The 22,192-nt window shown below is 40.7% G+C and overlaps 1 protein-coding gene across 2 annotated transcripts; it reads right to left on the reverse strand.

The window, feature by feature from the left end:
- Nucleotides 1–457: 457 nt before the first annotated feature.
- Nucleotides 458–14,278, reverse strand: DSEL (dermatan sulfate epimerase like). 2 transcript variants are annotated; one of them, XM_075416538.1, is made up of 3 exons: nt 13,775–14,278; nt 13,304–13,383; nt 458–13,083 (listed from the first exon to the last, which is right to left on the reverse strand). In XM_075416538.1, the coding sequence occupies exon 3, from the start codon at nt 12,124–12,126 to the stop codon at nt 8,476–8,478; it is 3,651 nt and encodes a 1,216-aa protein (XP_075272653.1). In that variant the 5' UTR covers nt 12,127–13,083; nt 13,304–13,383; nt 13,775–14,278; the 3' UTR covers nt 458–8,475. The 2 variants fall into 2 exon arrangements, with proteins under 2 accessions (XP_075272653.1, XP_075272654.1); XM_075416539.1 differs by lacking the exon at nt 13,304–13,383.
- Between the last annotated feature and the right edge of the window lie 7,914 nt (nt 14,279–22,192).

Consider the following 22,192-nt stretch of genomic DNA (forward strand, 5'->3'; position numbering starts at 1 on the left):
TTCTGCAAAGGATGCTATGAGTCTGTTGCTATGCACAGTCAACTGAACTAAATGCAGATGAAGCAGATTGCTGGCAAACTCTTTCAACAATCTGTGAACTACGAGTATCAGTGCTTTTTCTTTATTGTCCATCCTGGCTCTTCACTAATCTTTCTATTCACTTCACGTGTTAAAAGTACTAAGGCCTGGCTACTATCAGAAAAAGATGGAATACAAATAGGTAAATTCCGATACACTGAAGTCATCAGGATCATTCATTATGCAAGATTTGCAAATGCACCCTTGAGCAATTTAGAGGTACATACATTCAAGTGATAGCAGCTTAAAAAAAACCCTAGTACATCAACAAAGCCAGGGCATCTTAATGTAACCTTGTTCTTTTCTTTCAGAAAATAGACGGAAATTCCTCTTAGACTAGCTTGCAATTAGAGGGTCATGAACGTTAGTCATTAGGCTGAGGAATGGATGAAAACTACACATACACTTTTAAAGATCTGATTATGAGACGGGCTTAATCATGACTAAATGACAGTATTCTGACTGTCTATAATATGCATGTTTTCTCATCACCTCTATTTTGTTCAGCAACAGTGCAGTCCATTCTTAAACATGAAACCATTCTTTATTACAGAAGTCACCTTTTCTTTCAAATGTGTCACCAAAGGATGCTGGCAGTTGAGAAACCATCAATATTGAATCTACACCAAGCAGGTAAAGTTGCACCCCCTCATTGAAAAACATCCATTGGTGCTAACAGTGTTGTTATAGAGCTACACTGGGTAACAGCTACACAGTTACAAATTAACACAGTTTAGGAGTACAAAAGAATAGCACTGCTTTGAAGAAAAAAAACCAACAACAAAATGCATCCAAACAAAAGTTCCTTTTAACTTACCTTTCCATTAGTACTCTTAATGGTAATTTGAAACCGACAATGTTAAGCTGATCAGTTAAAGTGAATAATAAAGTCTATGATTCAGGCATTCATAGTGCATAATATGGCAGCTCATTAAGACCTAAATGTTCGAACACATGCTTTCAAGTCTATTCTCTTCAGCACCATAACATTTTATTTCTCCTGTTCTTCTCTTCATTTCTGTGTACCTATCTTAGCCCTCACCAGGTCTCAGATTATGTTTCTTGAAATCAAGTGGCATCTGTACGATGTAATTTACAAAAAAGATAGACTGGAACATCCTGAAACACAACAGAAGGTTCAAGAAAATGTAACAAAATGGACATTTCAAAATAAGATTCAGAAAACATTTATTTCTAGGCAAGCTGTAGGATCAAAACACAAAAAAGTCTAAAATACTCCCCCAAAAAATGTAACACCTCTCTTAGAAAAGCAATTAAGAGTGAAAATATTAATTGCTTTCTCAAAAACAAGTGTATATTTATTATCTGTGACAGCCTGACTTTATCACTTTCTTCATACTAGTTTCTTCTGCGCTTTGTACATTGGATTTATTCACTTTGAACAACCTTCCAGAAAACAGCTAGAGACAAATATTTTCAAAGAATTTGCAATAGACAGCAACATTTGTTTACACCATACTTTGTTGCTCCTATCATAATAGAGATCTTCCATGTAACTCTCCCAAAAGCCAAAGCTGGGTTGAAGATTCAGAAAGTTAAAAAAAAAAAGACCTAGGATGAGCTACAAAGGGTAAGCACATACCGCCCACCAACTGCAAAATAACCAAGCAGCCACTAACAGAGAAAGCACAGGGCTAACGCACTCCAGAAAAAAACCTCAACATTAAGCCTATTTCACAGCTGAATATAAGGTCATCGACACTTAAAAATGTGCAAACCTTTGCTGTACAACATGCTGTAGTTCACAGGAGAGACAGAATCAGGTCTTACTCTTGCTCCTACGTTTAAGATACATCTTAAGCATCTTCTGCTAAATTAAATGAACAAAAACATTAGTTAGCTAAACCTGCAAAACTCTGCTGTGGGAAACTAGTTGCAGCTCAGATGCACCTGCAGTGGGTGACAGACCTTTGCAGCAATAATGGTGCTGAGCTACCTGTGCCTCTGGATCTGATAGATACTGCCTGTGCCAGCCCACATTCAGGGACAGAAATTCAGAGGGCTGCAGTTATTCCAGTTGAGTATGTGTCCTTTTTTTTAAATGAACGCAGAACAGAACATTCCTGGCTGCTGGACCTTGCCTACCTACACTGTCAAATTGTTAGAACAGTCTTTCGGCCAACTATCAGTCTCCAAAAAAACTCCTGAGTATAGCTCAGGAATCAGAAGAGGCACTACTCTAAATATACAGTTTGCATATAGCTACAGTGTTTATAGAATAAAAGACTTCAAAATTATGGATTGCACACTTGTCCAGTTCCTGAGAACTGAGCTGGAAATCACCCTTTTTGTTCCAGGAATACAGCTATTTTGTGATCTTTTACTTACCACCAAACACACTTAGTGTGCATCCGAGGGCAGACAGAATCAGGTCTTGCCATCAATACTTTCTGAAAGATAACAGTAGCTCCCATATTCAAAACAAACAAAAATAGCAATATTTAAAAAATTAAAATACATACACTTGACCATATCACAATGGTTTGTGATATCCTAAGTGGTGAAATAATTTAAGAAAAGAAAGGGATAACACAAAAGTATTATTTTACTAACAATAGTTTTATGCAGGATGTTTCACAAAATTTTGTTTGGACATTGTATGCACTAGAACTGCTCAGACACAGAAGTCTACTTAGATGTTAAGACCATATACATTTAAAGCCAAATTCAACCCAATTTCTTTGAAGCCTTTCAGTGGGTAACTCAAGTAAGAGTTCAGTTACCTTTGGCTTTTGAGCATTTACAAAGAGGTAAGCAATGTCTGACTTACCTCTGAAGGCAACACTCACTTTCCATTGATTCTAGAGTGACAGTGCTCCTTATTTAAGTGTGAAAGTTAAATTACTTGATGTGAGATAGATGAATTCAGGTCGTGTTCTTAAACACCGCAATATCTTTCCAATAAAGACAGTAAAGTAAATGTTTTATACCAGCATAAGTGAAGAACCTTTCAGAAATTATTCTGTGTTAGAAAGGTGTGAATGAAATAAGACTGTCTTTGTTCTCCTACATCGCATATAACTCAGCATATTGTCAGCTCAAAAGATGTATAGTTTAATTTAAAACAGTATCATTTTGGTAATGTGAAACAGCACTTTCCCATTATTAAGTATTTTCTGAGACAGCACAAGATCAGCCATTCACATCCATTATGAGAATAGTGTAGATCACGTATCAACAAATTTCTCTTCACTAAAGAAAATCAAAGTCCTAACACTTGAAACTGTGCTTTGTACATTATTTTGAATAACTGCTTATTTCTATACCTCCATTTATAAGCTTATAAATTTATCAGACAGCCTACAGATAGCTTTGATTAGGGTTATGGAATTTATATTTTTTACATTACTAAAATGCATTTCCTTTCTCCATCAGATAAAAAGAACAGTAATATTTCATAATCATTTGAGGTATTTACTTCCTGTAATTTCTGTTGTTTTGGCATATTCAGGCTAAGTAGATGATAATATTTTGATGATAGTAGAAGATAGTATTTTGGCCCTGTTGAAGTCAATGGCACAACATTCATTGAGGTTAGCATGGCATCACTTCACATATGGCCCAATTATGAACAGCTCACAATTTAGGGATTTGATCCATGATGAATAGTCCATGATATTCCACACTGAAATGCAATGAAGTGGAACTTGAGACCACACGAGTCTACAGACTCCTTGATCAGAAAACATATTTCTTACAATGAGATTTAAACAAAGGTTTTAGTCTGAATCAAAGCTAAAAGGGAATCCACAAAAAGGAAGGAAAGCTTATGATGCCCTGATGATAGAAATATTGAGATCCAGCACTCATCCTCTTGAAGAAAATAATTTTATGTTTAATTAAAAAGAAATCATTTTGATAAATTACTTCTGTCATCTAAATAAACATCAGTTTCTAATTATAAAATATTCCAACATATGAAACCCAAGACATGGGCCACTCACAAAGGGGCTAATTTTTGTAACTTACAGAAATATTGAAGTAACATACTTGTACTCTTAATCTTGAATGGTGCACTTCAAATGTTTTCAGCAAACACAGTATTATATTCCAGATAATGTATCTTAATCAAATAAATAGTGTCTCTAGGACTAATAATAGAAATAATTGACTGTCAGGTGGAACCAGGACTCCCTTAGCAGTCATATCATTAAGTTTCAACAGCTAGTGAAACTGTTTTTATGGTTAAAAAAAAAATCTGATTCATGACTGCAGCTTTACAAATCCGTTACCAATAACTTAACAAACCTTAAGTGCATTTTTTGATTTGCATTCTAACACTATCTAAATAGTAGAACACTGTCAAATTAATTGTGTCATATATTTACATACAATTGAGGATCTTGTACAGAAATTCCACTCTGGATCTGGCAAATTAACTTAGAACATAAATTCAGTGAGGACTGCATGCCAACTGCGTGCTAAGAGGATGAAAGGAACCAATCTGACCATGATACCAAGGCTCACCTCCACACATGTCGCTCTTGAAAAAAGCTTACTAGAAGTAACAGAAGTATTTAGGTATGCTCAGAGACTACAGATTCATGTGATTTAACAGAACTCTGAATGCCACGACCCCTGCGCATCTCCCCAGGGCGAATGTCACATAATTACAAAGTAAGTAAATAACTGAAATGTTTTCCTCAGCATTTATTTTCCTTAGGCTGCCAAATATGATTCAGAGATGTAACCATTTAAATAAAGCCTGCCTTTTTAAAATAGGTCAAAATCTTAGCTGTCTCATAATTGGACAGTTCAAACTACAATATAGTACAAATAATTATCAACATTTAACATAGGGACAAGAAGGAAGAAAGTTAACATAAAGTACTGACACTAATTTTCATCAGCATCTTTATGAAAGTGTAACTGAAACTGCCCGTACATTCTTCAATACAACGTACCTTAACAGACATGCTTTTCAAAAAGGTCTACCAGCTCTCAAATTTTACTGACAGTCTTAAACATTACTATATGGAGAAAGGGGTTGTTAACGTCTGTGTCTATGTAGTGACGACATTTCCTCTGGATGCTAGCAACAGAAGGGAATTCTGAGGATAACTCTGCACACCCACAAAATCATTTCATATTACAAAATTGCACTCATATTCTTCATATATGGAATAACACTCGTCTCAATGGGAACATTTGCATAACAAAAAAAAAGATTTAATGACCGATTTCACTGCACATCAGCACAGACATAATATTAGAATTGATCTTTTAATAGACAACGTTTATTTTTTTTTTATCACCAGACCTCCACGGCATTCCTGCTTCTCCATACCACAACTGTCATTTTATGTGTGGTGCCACCGAAATTTATTCCACAAAGTCCCAGATCTGCATCCTTTAGTGGGCATTCTCGTCAACCATTTGCAAGTTTATTCAGCTTTCTGCTGTGTCTTGTGTTGCTATTCATGCAGGCAGAAGGCCACAATCTCAACACAAAGTCATTCAGCTCCACAGCTGGGATACCTCCTGTCTGGTACTAACCTTGGTCAAGTGGTCATGTAATTTATCATCTAAAACTCAACAAAACAATTACTTGATTGAAAATTGGAGACTTGCCATACCTTAGCATTCCTACCCTGCTGTTTTCAAAGACACAGCTTTTCCTTTTACATATTTTTAGCATAATGATTTCAATACATTTGCCCTCACAACAAGATCTAAAAATAAAGAACAGAGTTCTCTTTTACCTTTTTACATCTGCACAAGGAACACACAGTCCAATGAAATCTGAATATATGCATTCTTTGAACCATGAAAGTACACTACAGAAAAGAAATAGCTCCTAAATCTTGCATATCATTAATGACAGCAATGATGCTATTTTGAACGTAAGTGCGTGGGATACCCTGTATTCCAAACGCAGCACAGATGATGCTTCCAACAGGTAATTCTGTCCACTCTAACTCCTCAAAAAAAAGCCCAAAAGTTGGTTTATAGGCTATTGTGGCATTCCATATGGTACTTTCAGGAAGGGATTTAAAGGTCTCTTTCTGCTTCCACAAATACACAGTCAGTCTTAATTCTTACCTTCAGCTGTCCTAAAACATCTGACAGACAAAAGCCTTTTTATTTGTTCTGATTCTAGAGTCTAAATCCTGGAAATAGAAGGCAAATGCTGAAACTTACTCTGTCAAGTACAGACTGTACAGACATCAATACTTGTTTTTTTTTTTTAGCACACGATCAAAAATGGCTTCAGAGAGAAGCCAATTTGAAAGACTGATACTTGGAAACCAAAGTTTCACAAACATGTCAGTGTATATCAACTTGTTTAGTATTTCCTTTAACACAGCATTCTACCTAGTCAGGGGTGAGACTTAGGACTGAAAGGGGAAAAAACAACTGCTCCTAGTAAATGACAGCCAAGTTATGGTTAGTGAAACTGCAAAATTTCAATAGTTTTATCAAGCTAGAGGCCAATTTTGACATATTAATGACTGGCTGAGAAAGAGCTACTTTTATCTAGGTCATAATGAGATACCGCAATTTGCTCCAAAGGATGTAAAATGTACATATGGGAGGGACAAGACAGCGGTGTAAGACAGGGGCATCAAAGCAAGATTGGAAGGAAAGGCAAGAACTCCCTTGTATTAAAAATCAGAAAGAGTACCTGTAATCTGCACGAAAAAACTCACTGCACTTTTGACATTGTCTAACGCTTACCACCCAAATAAACACTAATTACATGCATATTTCAATATAATAAGCCAAAAAACTGATCCTAGCTTCCACAAACCAACTGAAGCATATTTCAAGACAATTCCATTTGTAACAAAAAACAGATGGTAAAGGAAACAGATGTCTCTTTGTGATCTGATTTACACATCTGCAGACATTTACAATATGCATGCATTTCCAAAGAATGCAGAGCAAGTTAAATTAGGAAACAGGAAAATATGTTCTTGATGGGCATGCGCAAAGAAAGAGTGTGACTCAAGAAGAAAATTAGCTGTGATAAAGACACATCTATCCTATCAAGACTATCTGTTTCCAAACCAGTATCATATTACAGCACCTTGTTAAAGAAACACCCATCACCACAAAAATCAGATAACTTTGGAAACAATTTACTGCAGGGAAACATCACTCAAATGTGAGGTGGCTGATGGATGGGTGATTTTCAGATTTCTCCCCTCTCTGAAAGAAGTCCCAAGGTTAGTAATGGTTGTCCTTCAGAAATTCATTACACAGGAAAGCAACACATTCCTCAGCAACACAGATCTGGAGATTTATTTAAGATCTTCTAAATCTCAGATTGCCATTTTATGCAGACATCAACAATAAGCCACTGACAATGACATTAAATATTTGCACTGGTCTCAGTGAAACTATGCACGAGAATCAGCAGAGAAATGTGTTACAACAAAGAAGGATGGAAGAGTCTCACTCAAAAGGAGAAAATCCTTGCAGAACCTCTTCAACAAGAGGTACAGGATAAACCAGTGCAAGGAGCCAAGATGTCAACAAACTTCAAAATTAAGTTAGGTTGAGGCAGGTCAAAACTACACAAAGTCTTCTCCAAATTTAACTGCTCGTTTGGGAGATCTTGTTGGTTTCTTAGATTTTGTCCGATTTCTTTTTCTCCAGATAGTTTACTTCAGGCTCACAAAGGGTATCACATTATCAGGCACGGAGAATGAAGTCTTCTCTTTCGTCAGAGCACAAACCCCCATTTAAGTGCCACACCTCTGAGCTGAAGGAACCATATCCTACAACGATATTCAAGATCCATGTCCATTCCAGTCCCGCACCTGTCTGCTCAGACTGCAAATAAGGAACTAGATTCACTCAAATGTTCTGACTGTTTCCTCCTGCTGAAGGGAAGCTGAACAGTCTTAAATCTCATCTTATGTTTAGTTTGTACCACTATAGTGACCAGTGAGACACAGACAGAATGCATCAGTAAACCTGTCCAAGTGGGCTAATCATCACATCATTGGGAACTGGGCCAGTTTAACCAGTTTAATTTAATATAAGTCATCACACATTATCAGATGGTAAGTACTTTCAGGAACTAACCACTTGGGCTAGAGTCAAACTGGTGAACTGGAGGTGAAAAGCTCCATATTCTACTACTAATCCCCTGAGCTATAGAGTCCCCAGCTGGCAGTTTTACAAAGGTTCACACAGCTCTTTTTGAAAGGCAGCAAAAGTAGTTGAAAGGTTTTTTCTGAAAACAAAACAAACCAAAACAGAACAAAAAACCCTGCACTTGCAAGAACAACTATATTTTTCTTAAAATAATCTCTCTGAAAGTAGCAGTCTATACACATTTTACAAGAATAAACAAACCTCTCTAATACTTATCCACAAATTGGGAGTCAGAGATCATTAGTGCAAATTTCTGCTGACCGGCAGCATTTACTCTATAAACTTTGGGTATCCTAAGTGGTCCATTAGAGAACAACAGATATCTTCAATCTGTCTAATCTCTTCATTGGGCATGTTTTGTTTCCAGGCATGAATGCTACTTGGTGAAATTTCCCCTTCGTAAGGAAGATAGAAAAGACTGGTGGAGGTGGCAAATAATATTTGGTTTAAACTAGCGGGAGGAAGAGGAATACCAAGAAAGGCAAAAATTGTTTCAGCCGTCTTCCGAGGAAAGCTCACGATATCTTCAAACTTAACCAGCTGATAATTTGTTGGCTGCAAGTCCCCATTTATTCTTAGTGCTGCTGCTGTGTTTGTTAGCCATAAATGGGACAACACAGAAACAGCATTCGGATTAGAATTTGAAAGTTCTTTTCTTAATGATTCATATTCAAATGCATAGCCTTCATTTAAACTACATTTTCCTTTACCATTCTCCCCTTTAAACATTGCAGCCAAGCGTTTTGGAACATTTTTCAAGGAGTAAATGCTTGGCTTATTTTTGTACAACATTGAATAGATCCACGCCCGTGGGTCCCTTACTACATATAATGCTCTCATTGACGGTCCTAGGATTTCCTGAAAGAAGGGAAGCTTTAATGTCCAGCTCCCACTACTTAAACTAAGCACAGGTCGCGCATTAGGATAATAAGCGAGATGTCTTCTCAGTTGCCTAATATGTTCAGCATCTTTATCTTGACTCCCTCTTGCCCTGCTTCTTTGCTCTGACAGAGCTTCTCTCTTTTTGGATCTCTTCTTTTTGTCCTTGCTTATGGCAGAATGCTGCGCAGTTTTACTTCTGCTGGCTTCATATAAATGAATGTTTTGTAAATGTAACTTTGTGTCTCGAACTAGAGACTGAAGCCACCCTTGGACAAGACGAAAATGACCATTCTGGACATCAGAAACCTTCCATTCACATGGATCTACAAAGGAATCAATTTCAAATTCAGTCTCTGGAATTTCAAGATAGGGTGTAGGTATCCTAATGTATAAGAAGTCACTGCTATTAAAAAACAGCTGTTTCAGAATTTCTGCACCAGAAGCAGGAAGAGAAGTAATGACAACATCTGGCAAAACAACAGGGTTTCCTTCTAATTTTTTGGCTTTATTGCCTTTATCACGTTCTAGCCTTGTCATGTCACTGCTCCATTTTGCACAGATGGGCTGAGTACACATGCTCCACATATCCACTAATTCAATAAGCCACAGTGTGACAACCAGTATCAGGATCCAACGCAACATTTTACTGAAGGATATGTAAAACCGCCACTGAAAAGCCAGTATGACCAAACTAACACCCAGAATTAACCCTGCAATTATGTTCACCTTGAATCCAAAAGGGAAAACCACCCTATCATTTTTTATCCGTTTTTCCACAGATTCAGTACCTAGACCAAACTTGGTCACTTTGTTTTCATGAACTACTTTGGCAAAACCACCAAATCCCAAGTAATCAAACCTTGTCTTTAAATTCTGATACTCAGTCACAACAGAGATGGTATTTTCAGTGTTGTTAACGCTGAGCGAAATCTGAAATCCAGTTTTTGCATTATCTATGAGCCTGCAGTTAGAAACATTGACATACGGGCCATAGAAAAGGTAAACAATCCTTGTAAGCATGTCTTTCATTGGAAAGGTAACATTTACAAACTGAGTCCATCGCTTTTTGAATTCAGCAGCTTGTTCTGCCTCCTGTATCCTAGCAACAGGACTACTCCCATGATGATCAAACCAAAACATCTTGTAGTGGGCATCCCACACATCCATCATAGCTCCATTGTATTTGTTCCTAAACTTATAGGGTGTGTATTTAAAATCAATGTCAAGATTATGAAAAAAGGCACTGACAGAATTAACAGGAGAGTCTTCCTCCTTCTCGATGTGATCTACTACTAACAATGTCTGAGAATTTAAAAGCAGCAAAACGCGATACACACTTCTCAATTTCATTGCTGATGTGTAAGCAGATACCGCTTCACCACTCACAAACATCATGTCTCCAGCCTGGGAGGCTGTTATAATTTCTCCAGCTGAGTCTCCAACCTCATCACCAATCCACTTCAGCCACTGGGCACACTCACCAAGCTGTCCCTCCCAAGGCTGGTTGCACTGGCTCGTAGGAGATGGAGCAAAGACCAAGACGTTGTTCAGGTGGCTGAGTTTAGGTCCGTAAAGAGCCTCAGATACAAACACCTGTCCATTGGGAGCAAAAGTGAAAGAGTTCTGATCAGGATGTTCATGTCCCGGATTGAAACTTCTCCACCCATCAATCCAGGCATACGGCTGAAAGCGAACAATGTCATAGACAGCACGTCCACCGAGTTTTCCAGACTTAAAGGACACAAAGGTGTTTGCCTGACTGTTTGGCAAGCCAGCCCCGTAAGTAACAACTCCCCAGTTAGGAAACACATGCATTTTAGCAGTACCGTAGTCAGGAGGTGGCTGAGGAGTGATTTCGGCAGCATACCATATAAATTCAGTGTGCAGTGTGCTCCATCTTTGTGAAGTGGACGGCACCATTGGCCCGTCCTTGGGTCTGTGCTTTCTAATCTGCTGTGCCAGCCAGTTGCCAGCTCCATTCTTCATGATAAACTTATCCAAGAAAACCAGTTGGCTCTCAGGACCATAAAACCAGTTGTAATTAGAATCCGCTATGCCCACAGTCCTCTGAAAGCCTGGCAACAGGGTGGCATAGTAAAACCAAAAGTGCATTTTTAGCCAGTTATTCTCCAAGTTATTAATACCAAAGTGGCGCTGGGCCAGAAAAACATACTGGGTTACTGACTTGGCTGTGTAACTCCCGTAAGCTACCCCCTCATCCAGAGACCCATCTACAATGTGATTGAGCAGAAACATTGTTTTCTCCATCACATCAACAACAGTGTGTTTCCAAATATTTGCCTGAGATCCTTTGTCCACCCCTGCAACTAAAGCCCCAATAAGCAAAGCAAGCATGTTGGTTGCTTGGTGGTTATGGAGAAGCTGCTTTCCCCAGGAACGAACCTTTGAGTACTCATACATTTCCTCGCTTACAGACCATATCTTCTCCAGGTATTTTTGCCTTCTCTCATTTTCCAGCGAATTATACAAGAAGTCAAAAGCAGTGGCAAATCCTGTTAGGGAGTGACCGAGTGGCACTTCATCTCCAGGTGCATTCTCAACCAACCAGTTTTTGTAGCCAGCCATTCTATCCATATATTCTAGAGCAAAATCTAATGCAGCTTTATCTTCAGGGCACAGCAAACAATAAAATGCTAGAGGTGGCAGATTGTTACCATAAATCTCATTCCACTTTGCAGCAAAATCAATGTGCTTGGGTGGAGGCAGGTAGTATAATGGGTTGGACAGCATAACCATAACCGCACTTCTGATGGCTCTAAATAGATGGGAATGGCTTGTATGAGTCTTCTGCCTCAGTGCCTGGACATCTTCAGCGTCAAAATACAAGCCTGGATGAAGAACTGTTTTTTTCAGCTTCTGCTCAGCACTAAGACCTTCAAGTTGCTGTTTTTCATACTGAACTACATTTCCTATGAAAGTCACCCAATCAGAGTAATTGCTTACAGATTCTTCAAAAGTGAAGACGGCAAACATCACTAATGTTAGAAATAAAGCATGCCCCATGAACATCAGAGCCATGATCCATTAGGCAGCTTTTCTTCCCCAGGCACACATTTCCTAACAAAACACACTGTTCAGATATAAAACCTTGATCCAGTTAGTACAAAGCCAAACATCCGAAGGCATATTTTTCAGGAGAAAAGACTAAGCGTGCTTTCTAGCAGATAATCAGATTACTTGTAATCTGAGCTATAACGCAGAAATAACACGGCTGTTGAAAACTCAAATCTCGGGTGCCTTGTCTTTTCACTCTTTTCTCAAACATAACTCTACAGCATAAATACTAAAATTAGGGAAAACGTAAAATCTCGAAGATATGCATATAAAACACAGCTTGACAATACACTGTAAGAGACTGAAACACTATCTCTTGATAACCTGAAAAACTTGACTTGAAAAAAGGAATCGGAGTCACACATTTACTTTTTTTAAAAAGGTTTCAATCAGGTCAAATTCCACTTCTAAAGCTGACAAAAACTCCACTGATCACAAATTGATAGAATTTATTCAAAACAATGTGTTATATTGATGAAATAGGGAATTTACAGCACTTGGAAAACAGACTCCAAAAATAAAGTTACTGTCTTCAGCTTTCCCCTGATCTCAGTTTCCACACAAATCCTTCCCATCTTTCTCTTTTGGGACTCCTGGGAGAGTGGGAAGGAAAAAAAAAGTAAAAATCAAGACAGATCCTCCATTAGCTCCTTTTGATGAAGCTGCTGTGCTTTTAACCACTGTCCCCCTCTGTCCGTGAACGGTGCGTCTGCATTAACAGTCACAGAGTATCGACATATTTTCAAGCCTTCTTTCATCTTATCTTCAGCCAACAACGCTCAAATTTTGCCAAACGATTTGGATAATCCCGCTCCTTCCATTACGAAGCAAAAGGAAAGCATGTGAAAGAGGCAGAAAGCCAGCCCTTTGTTGTCAAAAGGGCAGTTTCAGGTTTCCTTCCACGGTGCACGTTGGTCCTTTCTGCGGAAACAGAAACAACAGCTCTCTGAAGCGGTACCGGCGTCAGGAAACATTCAAATCACTTCAGGCGACAAAGTACTCCTGACTTTCCAGGAAAGACGAGTTCATGCACCTTTCCTTTTACATTTTTTTTTGTTTTTTTTTTTTTTAAAAAGGGACATTTTCAAAGTTCCACGAAATTTCAGCAAAACAGAAATTCTGACTGGCTGCTTAAACTCACTGTATCTCATCTTTTCCTTTCATTCTTTTCGCAGCTGCGAGTCTCGGGGCGCATTTTCCCGCTATGCTGCCAGGAGCTACCTGAGAACACAAACCCAAGACGCGCCGCCAGAATCAAACGGAGCTCAAATTTAAGAAAAAATAAAATAAAACAAAATTATCTGTATGCGTGAACCACCCGCGGGGTTCCGCCGGCGAAAGGAAGGCGTGAGGAGGAGAGACCCACGGGCCGGCCCCGTCCCCCCGACCGGGGGGCGACCCCCGCCCCGCCAGCCCCGGGGCGAAGCCTGGCAGCGCCCACCACCCGCGGCCAGCAGAGGGCGCCGGCCGCCGCCACCGCCCCCCGCCCCCCGGGGCCGCACAACTTGAACAAGTTTCGGCGGCGATCGCGGGCGCGCCCCGCACGCTCCTAAGCCCTCCCCCGAGCCCCCCCCCGCGGCCGGGAGCGCCCCGAGTGTCACCCCCGTCTTACCGCGGCGGGGTCGGGGCGGGCGGCAGGCGCCGGCGGGCCGTGTCGTTCCGCCCCGGGGCGCAGGGCCAGCCGCCGGCCGGGGGGCCGCGGGAGGCGGCGCGGTGAGCCGGCCCCTTCCGCGTTGCCGCTACTTTTCACCCGGGCTGGCCGCAACTTCGGGTCCCTGCCCTCCGGCGGCTGCTCCGCGGAGCTGATGGCGGGGAAGACGCGGCGGCGGGCGCTCAGCGACGGGCGCGGGCAGCGAAGCAAACTCGCAGGGCTGTCGCTCCGGAGGGGCGGGGAGGGACGGAGGGAAGGAGGCGGGGGGGCAGAGCCGCCTCCGGCAGAACAGGGATGCGCCAAGCCTCCGCGCCGTGCTGCGGCGGCGCTCGGGCTCCCGGCCCCGCCGCCGTTCCCCGCCGCTGTTCCCCGCCGCTCCTCTCTCTTTCCTGCGACTGCGTGAGCCGGCCGCCGCTCCCGGCGCCGAGCCCGGCCCTGCTCCCAGCCGCCGGTGCCACCGCCGCCCCCGCGCCTCGGCAGCGGGCTGCCGGCCCAGCCCAACCCAGCACAGCCCAGCCGAGCCGAGCGGGCACGCCCGGGGGCAGGGCCGGGGCCGGAGCGGGGGGGGCCGCGCCCGGGAGCGGCGGGGGGAGGCGGGGCCGCGCCGCCCGGGCGGTTCCGACCCGGCGGCGAGGGAGGATCTGGTGGGTTCTGCGCGGGTCCCGGTGCGGAGAGCGGCGGGCAGGCGTGAGAGGGATCCGCGGAGGAAAAGCTGCGGCGGGGGTCGCCTCCGTGTCCGGCGGCCGGCAGCTGCCGCCCCCAGCCGCGGCGATGGCGGGGCCCGGCGCGGCGGCGGCCGGGGGCCGGCGGGCAGGGCCGGGCCGGGCCGGGCCGGGCGGCAGAAGCTGTCTCTCTCGTGGGTAGCAACTTTGCAAGCGCGGAATAAACACGTAACGGCGCCCATTGCTCACAAACCAGGGGGATGCGGAGCATCTGCTGGTTGGAGCGGTTCCGCTGTTTGTAACTGCCTCCTTGCACAGGCACTTAAATTTATGTGGCGTATTAAAGTAGTTCTCATTCAGCTTTAGCTGAAGGCTCCTGAAGTAACACATAAACCGTGACGAGGTGTAAAAACCTCCGCCCCTCACTCGGCTCGGTCACCGCCAGCGAGGGGGTGAAGGGCCGGTGGAAAACGCCGGCTGGCCGGCCTGGTGCCCACGGTCCAGCCATGAAGCTCCGGAGGTGTGATGCCGCGCCCCGTTTTGAATCGCAGTTTGGGTTGCGGTGATGACTTTCCAAGCCTGAGTCTGTAACCTGTCTGATGTGATGCCAACATATTCTTTGGTAGTAAAGGCACTCTAGGAAAAGAAAGGGTGCGAGATTTTTGATGTGTGTTACCGATTACTCTATGTATAAACCGTACCTGAAAGGACGTGGGTTTCAATCAACCCGAGAGCATAAGTCACCACTTTTTCCCAGGCATAGCTTGTACCCTTCTCAACTTCCCTTTTTTTCACTCGAATATCTTAGAAAATACAGTTGTATATTTCAGTGTTTCTTAAGCTACTCAATGTATAACTATCTTGAAATGAATATATGAATATATAATGGACATACGTTATGGATACTGATTCTGTTTCTTTGTGCTATGGAAGGCACCTTAGAAGGATTAAATTATTAAATTATGCACATTTTCATCAATGATGAACTACATCTGGAACCATCCTAATCTTTCACATGTGCCCTACAGACTTGGTTTAAGAGGGAAAAATACTGATTATTGCCTGGATCATATCTTCCCATCAGCAGAAATTTGCATAATGACCAAAGATCAGCACACAGTTCCCTGACCTTGCATCTGTTAAAATTCCGCCTTTTCATGCTGTTGGAGAAGTTATTCCAGGAGGAGAGCAAAGGGAAATGTAAAGCAACAGTAGAGGCCACGTTCCTCTTGAAGTCGGTAGAAACAGAGTGGAATACGCTACAAATTAAAACCTCCCAAATCTTTTTCTCTCTGTTCCACTTCTACCCTGTGTTGTACCCATAACGTTTCTCCCAAGGCTGACCCATTCCAGAACGTCTTGAAGTCTTGGAGAATGACTTTTCCCATAAATAGTCAGGCAATTCTGAATGAGAAGAACATGTGGAGGACTTTTGTTAGGTTGAAAGCAAGAATAAAGCTCTCCCAAGAGCCCTTTGGGACCTGTGGTGAGATCATTACGTACACAGTGTTCAATGGCAATGTGATACTTGTGGAGAAGGATGAAAATGAATTATTGACTAGCCCTGTATATTCACAGATGATACCATTTTGACAGTCTTATTTATAAAGCAGTGAAGCCATTTGTAAGGCATTTTTCTTTTTCTGCAGAAGCTTTTTCACATTACCAAAGATGCACTGGCAGAATAGTTAAGGTTGATTTTCTGCTAAGCCCATTGCAAAGCAAGAACGTCCTTAACCATGTACGATTTCAACTCGTATGGGCTACTTACTTTCTGACATTTTCAAGTCATTATGCTTCAAAAAAAAACCCAAATATCAATAGTGGTAGAACTAGTGATCAATTATTTTTCCACTAGTAATTTTCAATAGTCAGCAAAGACCCATAGTTACTATACTACAACTGAAAAACAAAACCTCATAGATTTAACTGCTATCCAGGAGAAACAATTAAGCAAAGCAAACTTCAAAGGGGTTGGATTAAGGTAATTAGAAATAGTGACCCTGGGTTGTAGCCAACACTTTTGCGTAAAATGAGCCTGAATTGCATTGGCATTCTGCCTTACTTGATTGCATGGTGGTCAGTAAAACCAAGGTCACTTTCAGAAGAACTGTTCATCGTGAAAGTACCTATTATAAGTTACCATTTACATTCTTATTTGTAGAAACACTGACCATCTGGCAACAAGCTGAATTATATTGTTACTTTTTCAAATATTCTTCATAACTGTGAATAGCTGAAATGCAAGGCTGATGGGCTATCAGCCGGAAAAAGATGCTGTAAAGTATCTACCAAGAAAATGAGTTTTGAGTCATGGGAAAGTGACCTTGCTGTCACTTCAAGTTCTTGGTATAAGAAATCATGGGTTGTTGTTGCAGATACGCTCTGGCGTACCACTTCAGGGACAGAATTCTGCACTGATACCAAAATCAGCCATCTGAATGATCTTGAAAACGCTAGCAGCATTATTCTGCTTGAGTATAGGCCAAGTGCTAACAGATGGAAGTGAAGAGCAGGATAATCAGCTGGACTGCAACAAAATATTTGCCAGTGTCAAAAAGGATAGTAATTAAAAAGTTCACAAATGCATGAGGTATTTGAGACGTTGTTCCACATGCACAAAAAGAGCCAGGTATTTAGGTAGGATCTGGACTGAGGTAAGTAGGCGTCTAGTAATGCTGGACTCTTGAAACTTCTGCCTAACTCCTCAACTAGTGAAAGTGCATAAACTCCAAAGTTTCAAGTACAGGTTTTATTTCAGAGGCATCACAAGTTTGGGGGAAGAGTTGTTGACCACATAAAAATCTCTGCATATTGGCAGGGCTCTGTGCTTATTTCACGTCTAAACCTAACTGTGGCCTGAAAGATACACTTTTCTTAATCTAAATCCAACCATAGATCTAATTCATTGTGAACTCTTGAAATATACCTCATCTGCAGCTCCTTCTTTTTCAAGACACAAAAAAGCATTGAAGGACAATGCAGTGTTCATGAGGATCCTCTTTAATGCAATAATCTGTCGGTCAGAAGCACCCACCTTTCACAGAGAAGACATGGGTGCAGTGGTCTTTTCTCCTTTAAAGGATGCTAACCAAAATCTTTCAGCCCTTGAATGACCTAACCACCCCTTGGTTTCAGCATAGAACACCTTTTTGTTCTAAACTTAAGGGCATCCTGTGAAATCATGTTACTTTTCATCAATATAATCACACATAGAAACATACACACATAAATTGTATCACAGGAAGGAATTAGACCCTCTGCCATCCAAAAACAGCTCACACACTTTATGATAAACAGGTGTTGGGACAAAGTGTATACTGCATTCTCAGAGCAGGGGTCATTCGTTCAAATCAGGTCTCCCGTTCTGACACTCTCCAAGTCCACTTCCTCTCTGTAACACCATGCGACAAGAACACAGACAAAACCACACCCTTAGCTAGTCAACTAGTTTTGGAGGGAGAAATCAGATGTTGCTGATGACATTTGACAAATAAAGGGGGTGAAAGATAAAGTATACAAACAATTAATATCTAAGTTCATGTCTTTTGGGGACTGAGTGAATGCAGAAGAATTGTATTGTAGAATACACAGAAAAGAATAAAACAGCATGTGGCAATACTGTTCTTATTTTTTATTTTTAAATTATTTTTTAAAATTTTATTTTAATTTCAATGTGTTATTTTTTTATTTTAATTTAAAAAAAATTAAAAATATTTTTTAAATTTAAGAGTGGTAACTAATTAAAATCAACAGCAACAAAACGCAAACAAGCAAACAAGAATATCCTGGTTTTGTTAAAACTAAAAATTAACAAGATTATCACACTGCACAAAGTTGAGAAGCAGTGACTTTTTTTTTTCCATATTACGAAGACTCTTCCTTTTAATGGAGTTATCCGACACTACAAGACTGGAGTGCTCAGAGGCTGGAAAGTGCCTGGTGTCGCTGTCAGCGGAGAGACGTAGCATGGAGCAACCTCCGAAAGCCACAGTGCTGCACTCCTTCTCTGTCCCAGCTGTGTGCCCCTGCCAGCCCCTTTGTGTTGGAGCAGTTGGCAGTCTGATTGCTACATAATTGCTCGTGCAGACACAACAGGGCAGCACAGTTTTAGGCCAGCTTATGTAGATTGTGAAACTGCACCTTAAAAATGCCAGATGCGTACAGGGGTAATTTTAAGTCCATTCATGACTACCTCAGACACTACATATGAAGCAAATGGGACTACTTGTACTTAACTTTGGCAGCATTTTTACCAAGCAATCTTCAGTGGAAGTGGTTTAAAAACATCGGGGATGACATTGTGTGCAGCGGTGGGACCTCAGGAAGATTCTCAGCAGTAGGTCGGAACAGCGCAGCCCTAAATTCTCAGGACATCAAATTCATTGGAATAACATCTGTGCAGATCTCCATCAGTGCACATTTTTCACCATGGAAACTCATCACCAATTGCAGAAAGAAGATTAATGCTACAAATGTTGTATTTATGGAAGCATTTAAGTATTCAAGGCTTGCTGATTGTATCTTGGCTATTTTGTGACCTGTCCCTAGATGCTGCCATATTAATTAAATATGTTGCCAAATTAATCATAACATAAATCCTAGAGTGGAAGTGGATGGAGTCTGCTTTTTCTTGCCCTAGTGTCTTGGCAGTCCAAGAAACTCTTGAAATTAGACTCCTCCTCAGCTCCCCACCCCCGAAAATCACTAAGCTCCATAGGCATTAAGTTTTGAAGCAGGACATGATACATTCACGGGACATATGAGTGATGAAATGTATGCTATAGTTTGGACCAGAGAAGAACTTAACATCAGATTCTCGAGCAGTAGGCAAAACTTACATAACATTGCTGTAAATGGAGTTTTACCCTTGAACTGCAAATAAAGGTCACGTGTGAAGAATCAGTTCGTGGAGGCCTGTCTATGCTTTGGTTTTGGTATAACAAAAACCATGGTTTTTCATTTTAGCAGGGGTATATCAGCTGTAGCTTTGCAGTCCTAATGTAAGCTCGCTATTGTGATTTCCTTGAAGTGCATACTTTTCCATCGACCTTGTAAACTTTGGATCTGGGCCTAAATTCTACTACCCTATCACTGGTGACCTTCCACCAGAAGTTATTAATACAGTGTTCTTATTTGTTAGCAACCATAAATTAGAATTAACTTGAGGAGATTTTTAAATCTTTTAGTCCAGACCAAGAGGAATATATATGAAAAATGTTCTTGCTGGACAAGCAGAGCCTACAGAGGCAAGAATTAAATCATAAGACCGAAAATAAAAACTGTTATGATCTATACCATTGTCTACAAATTATATGATTAAGGAGATACTAATTTAGACATTATAGTGAAAGAGTACAGCTACAAATCTTAACTAAGCATGTTTTTTGTACTTCTATTCATTATACTAATGTACAGGCTTATATTTAGCAGCTTCAGAATCATTAGAAAACTGGCAAACTACAGATTACAACCCATAAGGGTATGCTAAGGTTGGCAGCAGTGATTAATAGTATCTGCTGGTTTTGCTTTTTATAAACCAAACAATATTTAAGACAGATATTAAGATGATTTACATCACAAAGAATTCAAACACTGTACTTAACTTGAGCAAAGAATACTGCATTGAAAGGAGTGTGGGCTGGAGTAACATGTATTAGTTCACTCATTATCACAGGGAAACAGGCAAGTTCTCAGGTTAAAATGGAATATCTCGGTTTGCAGCACAGTACTCTGAATTTACATAATACCTAACCCATTCTACCTAAATATCCTGAGTGATATGCTATCAATAAAGGCCACATTCATCCAACTTAGTGGGATATCTCACTTTGCACAGTCCTGTTAGATTTAATAAAGTGACTGTGAAGTACTCCCATCTCCTCCTTTTTCAAGGATGACATAGCTATGATGTACCAGGTAACGGGATTGATTTTGCAAAAATCTCATCTGACAAAATAAAGGTCAGTTTCCAGCTAGATAATTCGCCTCAGTTTAGATCATCTGGCGTAAGGCAACAATATATATGTGGAGGTGGGAAGTAGTAAAAAACACTTCTTTAGAGACTACATGAAGTTAAACAGCATTTGCAAAGCCGGTTGAATCCTTCCACACCTAATTCTGACATTTTGTTCTGCAGGAGGAGAGGTCTAGAATGCCAACTATTTTTAATCATCTAAGTAAGCCTTAATAATCTGAGAGTTAGGCTTCTAAAAACGTGAAATAAAAATGAAAGGATAGACTATCAAGCCTTTTCAAGTAAGAGACCATTGTTGCAGAAATGTTTCAGTTTTATTGTAAAAAAACCACATTCCCAAGCACTTACAGTTGCTGGTGAATTTTAACATTTACTTTTCTAAATGTTAAGTAGATTGCCACTGTCCTCCTTTAATTTGAAGAAAGTGATGCAGAAATATTGAGGTCATAAAAATACACCAGTAAACTGCAATTGACTTAAGCGGGATTATAGACGGCACAGTGACCTGTGTTCTCTCACAACCTAGAATATGCAGTTTGCTTTCAGTTCTGCATTTAACTGAGATTTTTTGAAGGCTGAATTTTGGGAAGATTCCACTTTTATTTGTTTTCCCAGCTAATGTATTTTGGTCTGCAAGTTTCTTTTAAAATTTCTTCTCTATCTGTACTCTGTTATTCTGAGTGCCTTTGTTGTCATTATTTTTACCTTCATAAATGCTACCAGAGAAATCAGTTATGTCTATATAACACAGTGCAGCTCTGCACACAGGTATCCAAGCTAGTTGTAACAACCTTAGCTAACTGGAGTAGATAACAGTCTCTATTAATGAACCTGTCCCTTCTGGGTTCTAGGCTGATACATTAAAAAAAAAATGACTTGAGGGCATTGGATGCTTCTTAGCTGACCCATGCTAAAGAGAAGACTACTGAAATTTTTGAGGATAAAGTTAGGATGCAAGTTGAATAGTCTATAGATCACTACACATAGAGGTCCCATTGGAGGGTTCGTAAATTAATAGCAGGAGGTATGAAATGATCAAATAGGTGGAACCTGAAGCTCAAACTTTAATGATGTATAAATTGTACATTATTAATGGTAGTTGTAATTAAGACTAGAAGAGCTTTTCAAAGCATATGATGGATTCTCTGTAATTTGAAGTCTTTAATTAAGACCGGATGTACTTCTCAAAAGATATTGTCAAATGTGATAGTAAAAGAACTATCAGGAGAAATTCACAGGTCTTAAACTCTATGAATATTTCATCACATCAGACTTTTTTTTATGGCATTCATTCATCTAGAAAAGTGGAAAAATACAACGGACATTTATAAAGGTCATATAAATAGCTTTCTTATAAAGGCAATTGAATTGCTTTCTGTTCTGCTAACATAACTGCTTTTGGAACCAGCTCAAGACCTCTCAGCAACATAGACAAAAATGAATCTTGTTGCTCTAAACGTTGGAAGGTAAGGCTGATCCTTCAGCAGTAAAAGAAGACATACGGAGAAGAAGTAGAGCTGAAATGGAATGGCAGAATTTCACGTCGCACTTCGCTGCCTCCTTCCTCCCACTGCAGTTCAACACAGCAGTAGTTTCTAGCCCATACACCCTAACCTTTCCGGCAATATTAACCAACCATAGTGACTTTCTAGACATATAGCTTAGCCAGGGGAAGATAATTAAGCTGTGGATGTTTTCCTGTTCATTCCAGTTTGCTGCCTAGGCAACTGCCTCTTCTGC

Source organism: Opisthocomus hoazin, chromosome 3, assembly GCF_030867145.1.
Source record: "Opisthocomus hoazin isolate bOpiHoa1 chromosome 3, bOpiHoa1.hap1, whole genome shotgun sequence".
NCBI classification, from domain to species: domain Eukaryota; kingdom Metazoa; phylum Chordata; class Aves; order Opisthocomiformes; family Opisthocomidae; genus Opisthocomus; species Opisthocomus hoazin.

Coding starts and splice junctions, on each gene's coding strand:
- DSEL (XM_075416539.1), bottom strand. CDS start 12,126: ATGGCTCTGATGTTCATGGGGCATGCTTTATTTCTAACATTAGTGATG.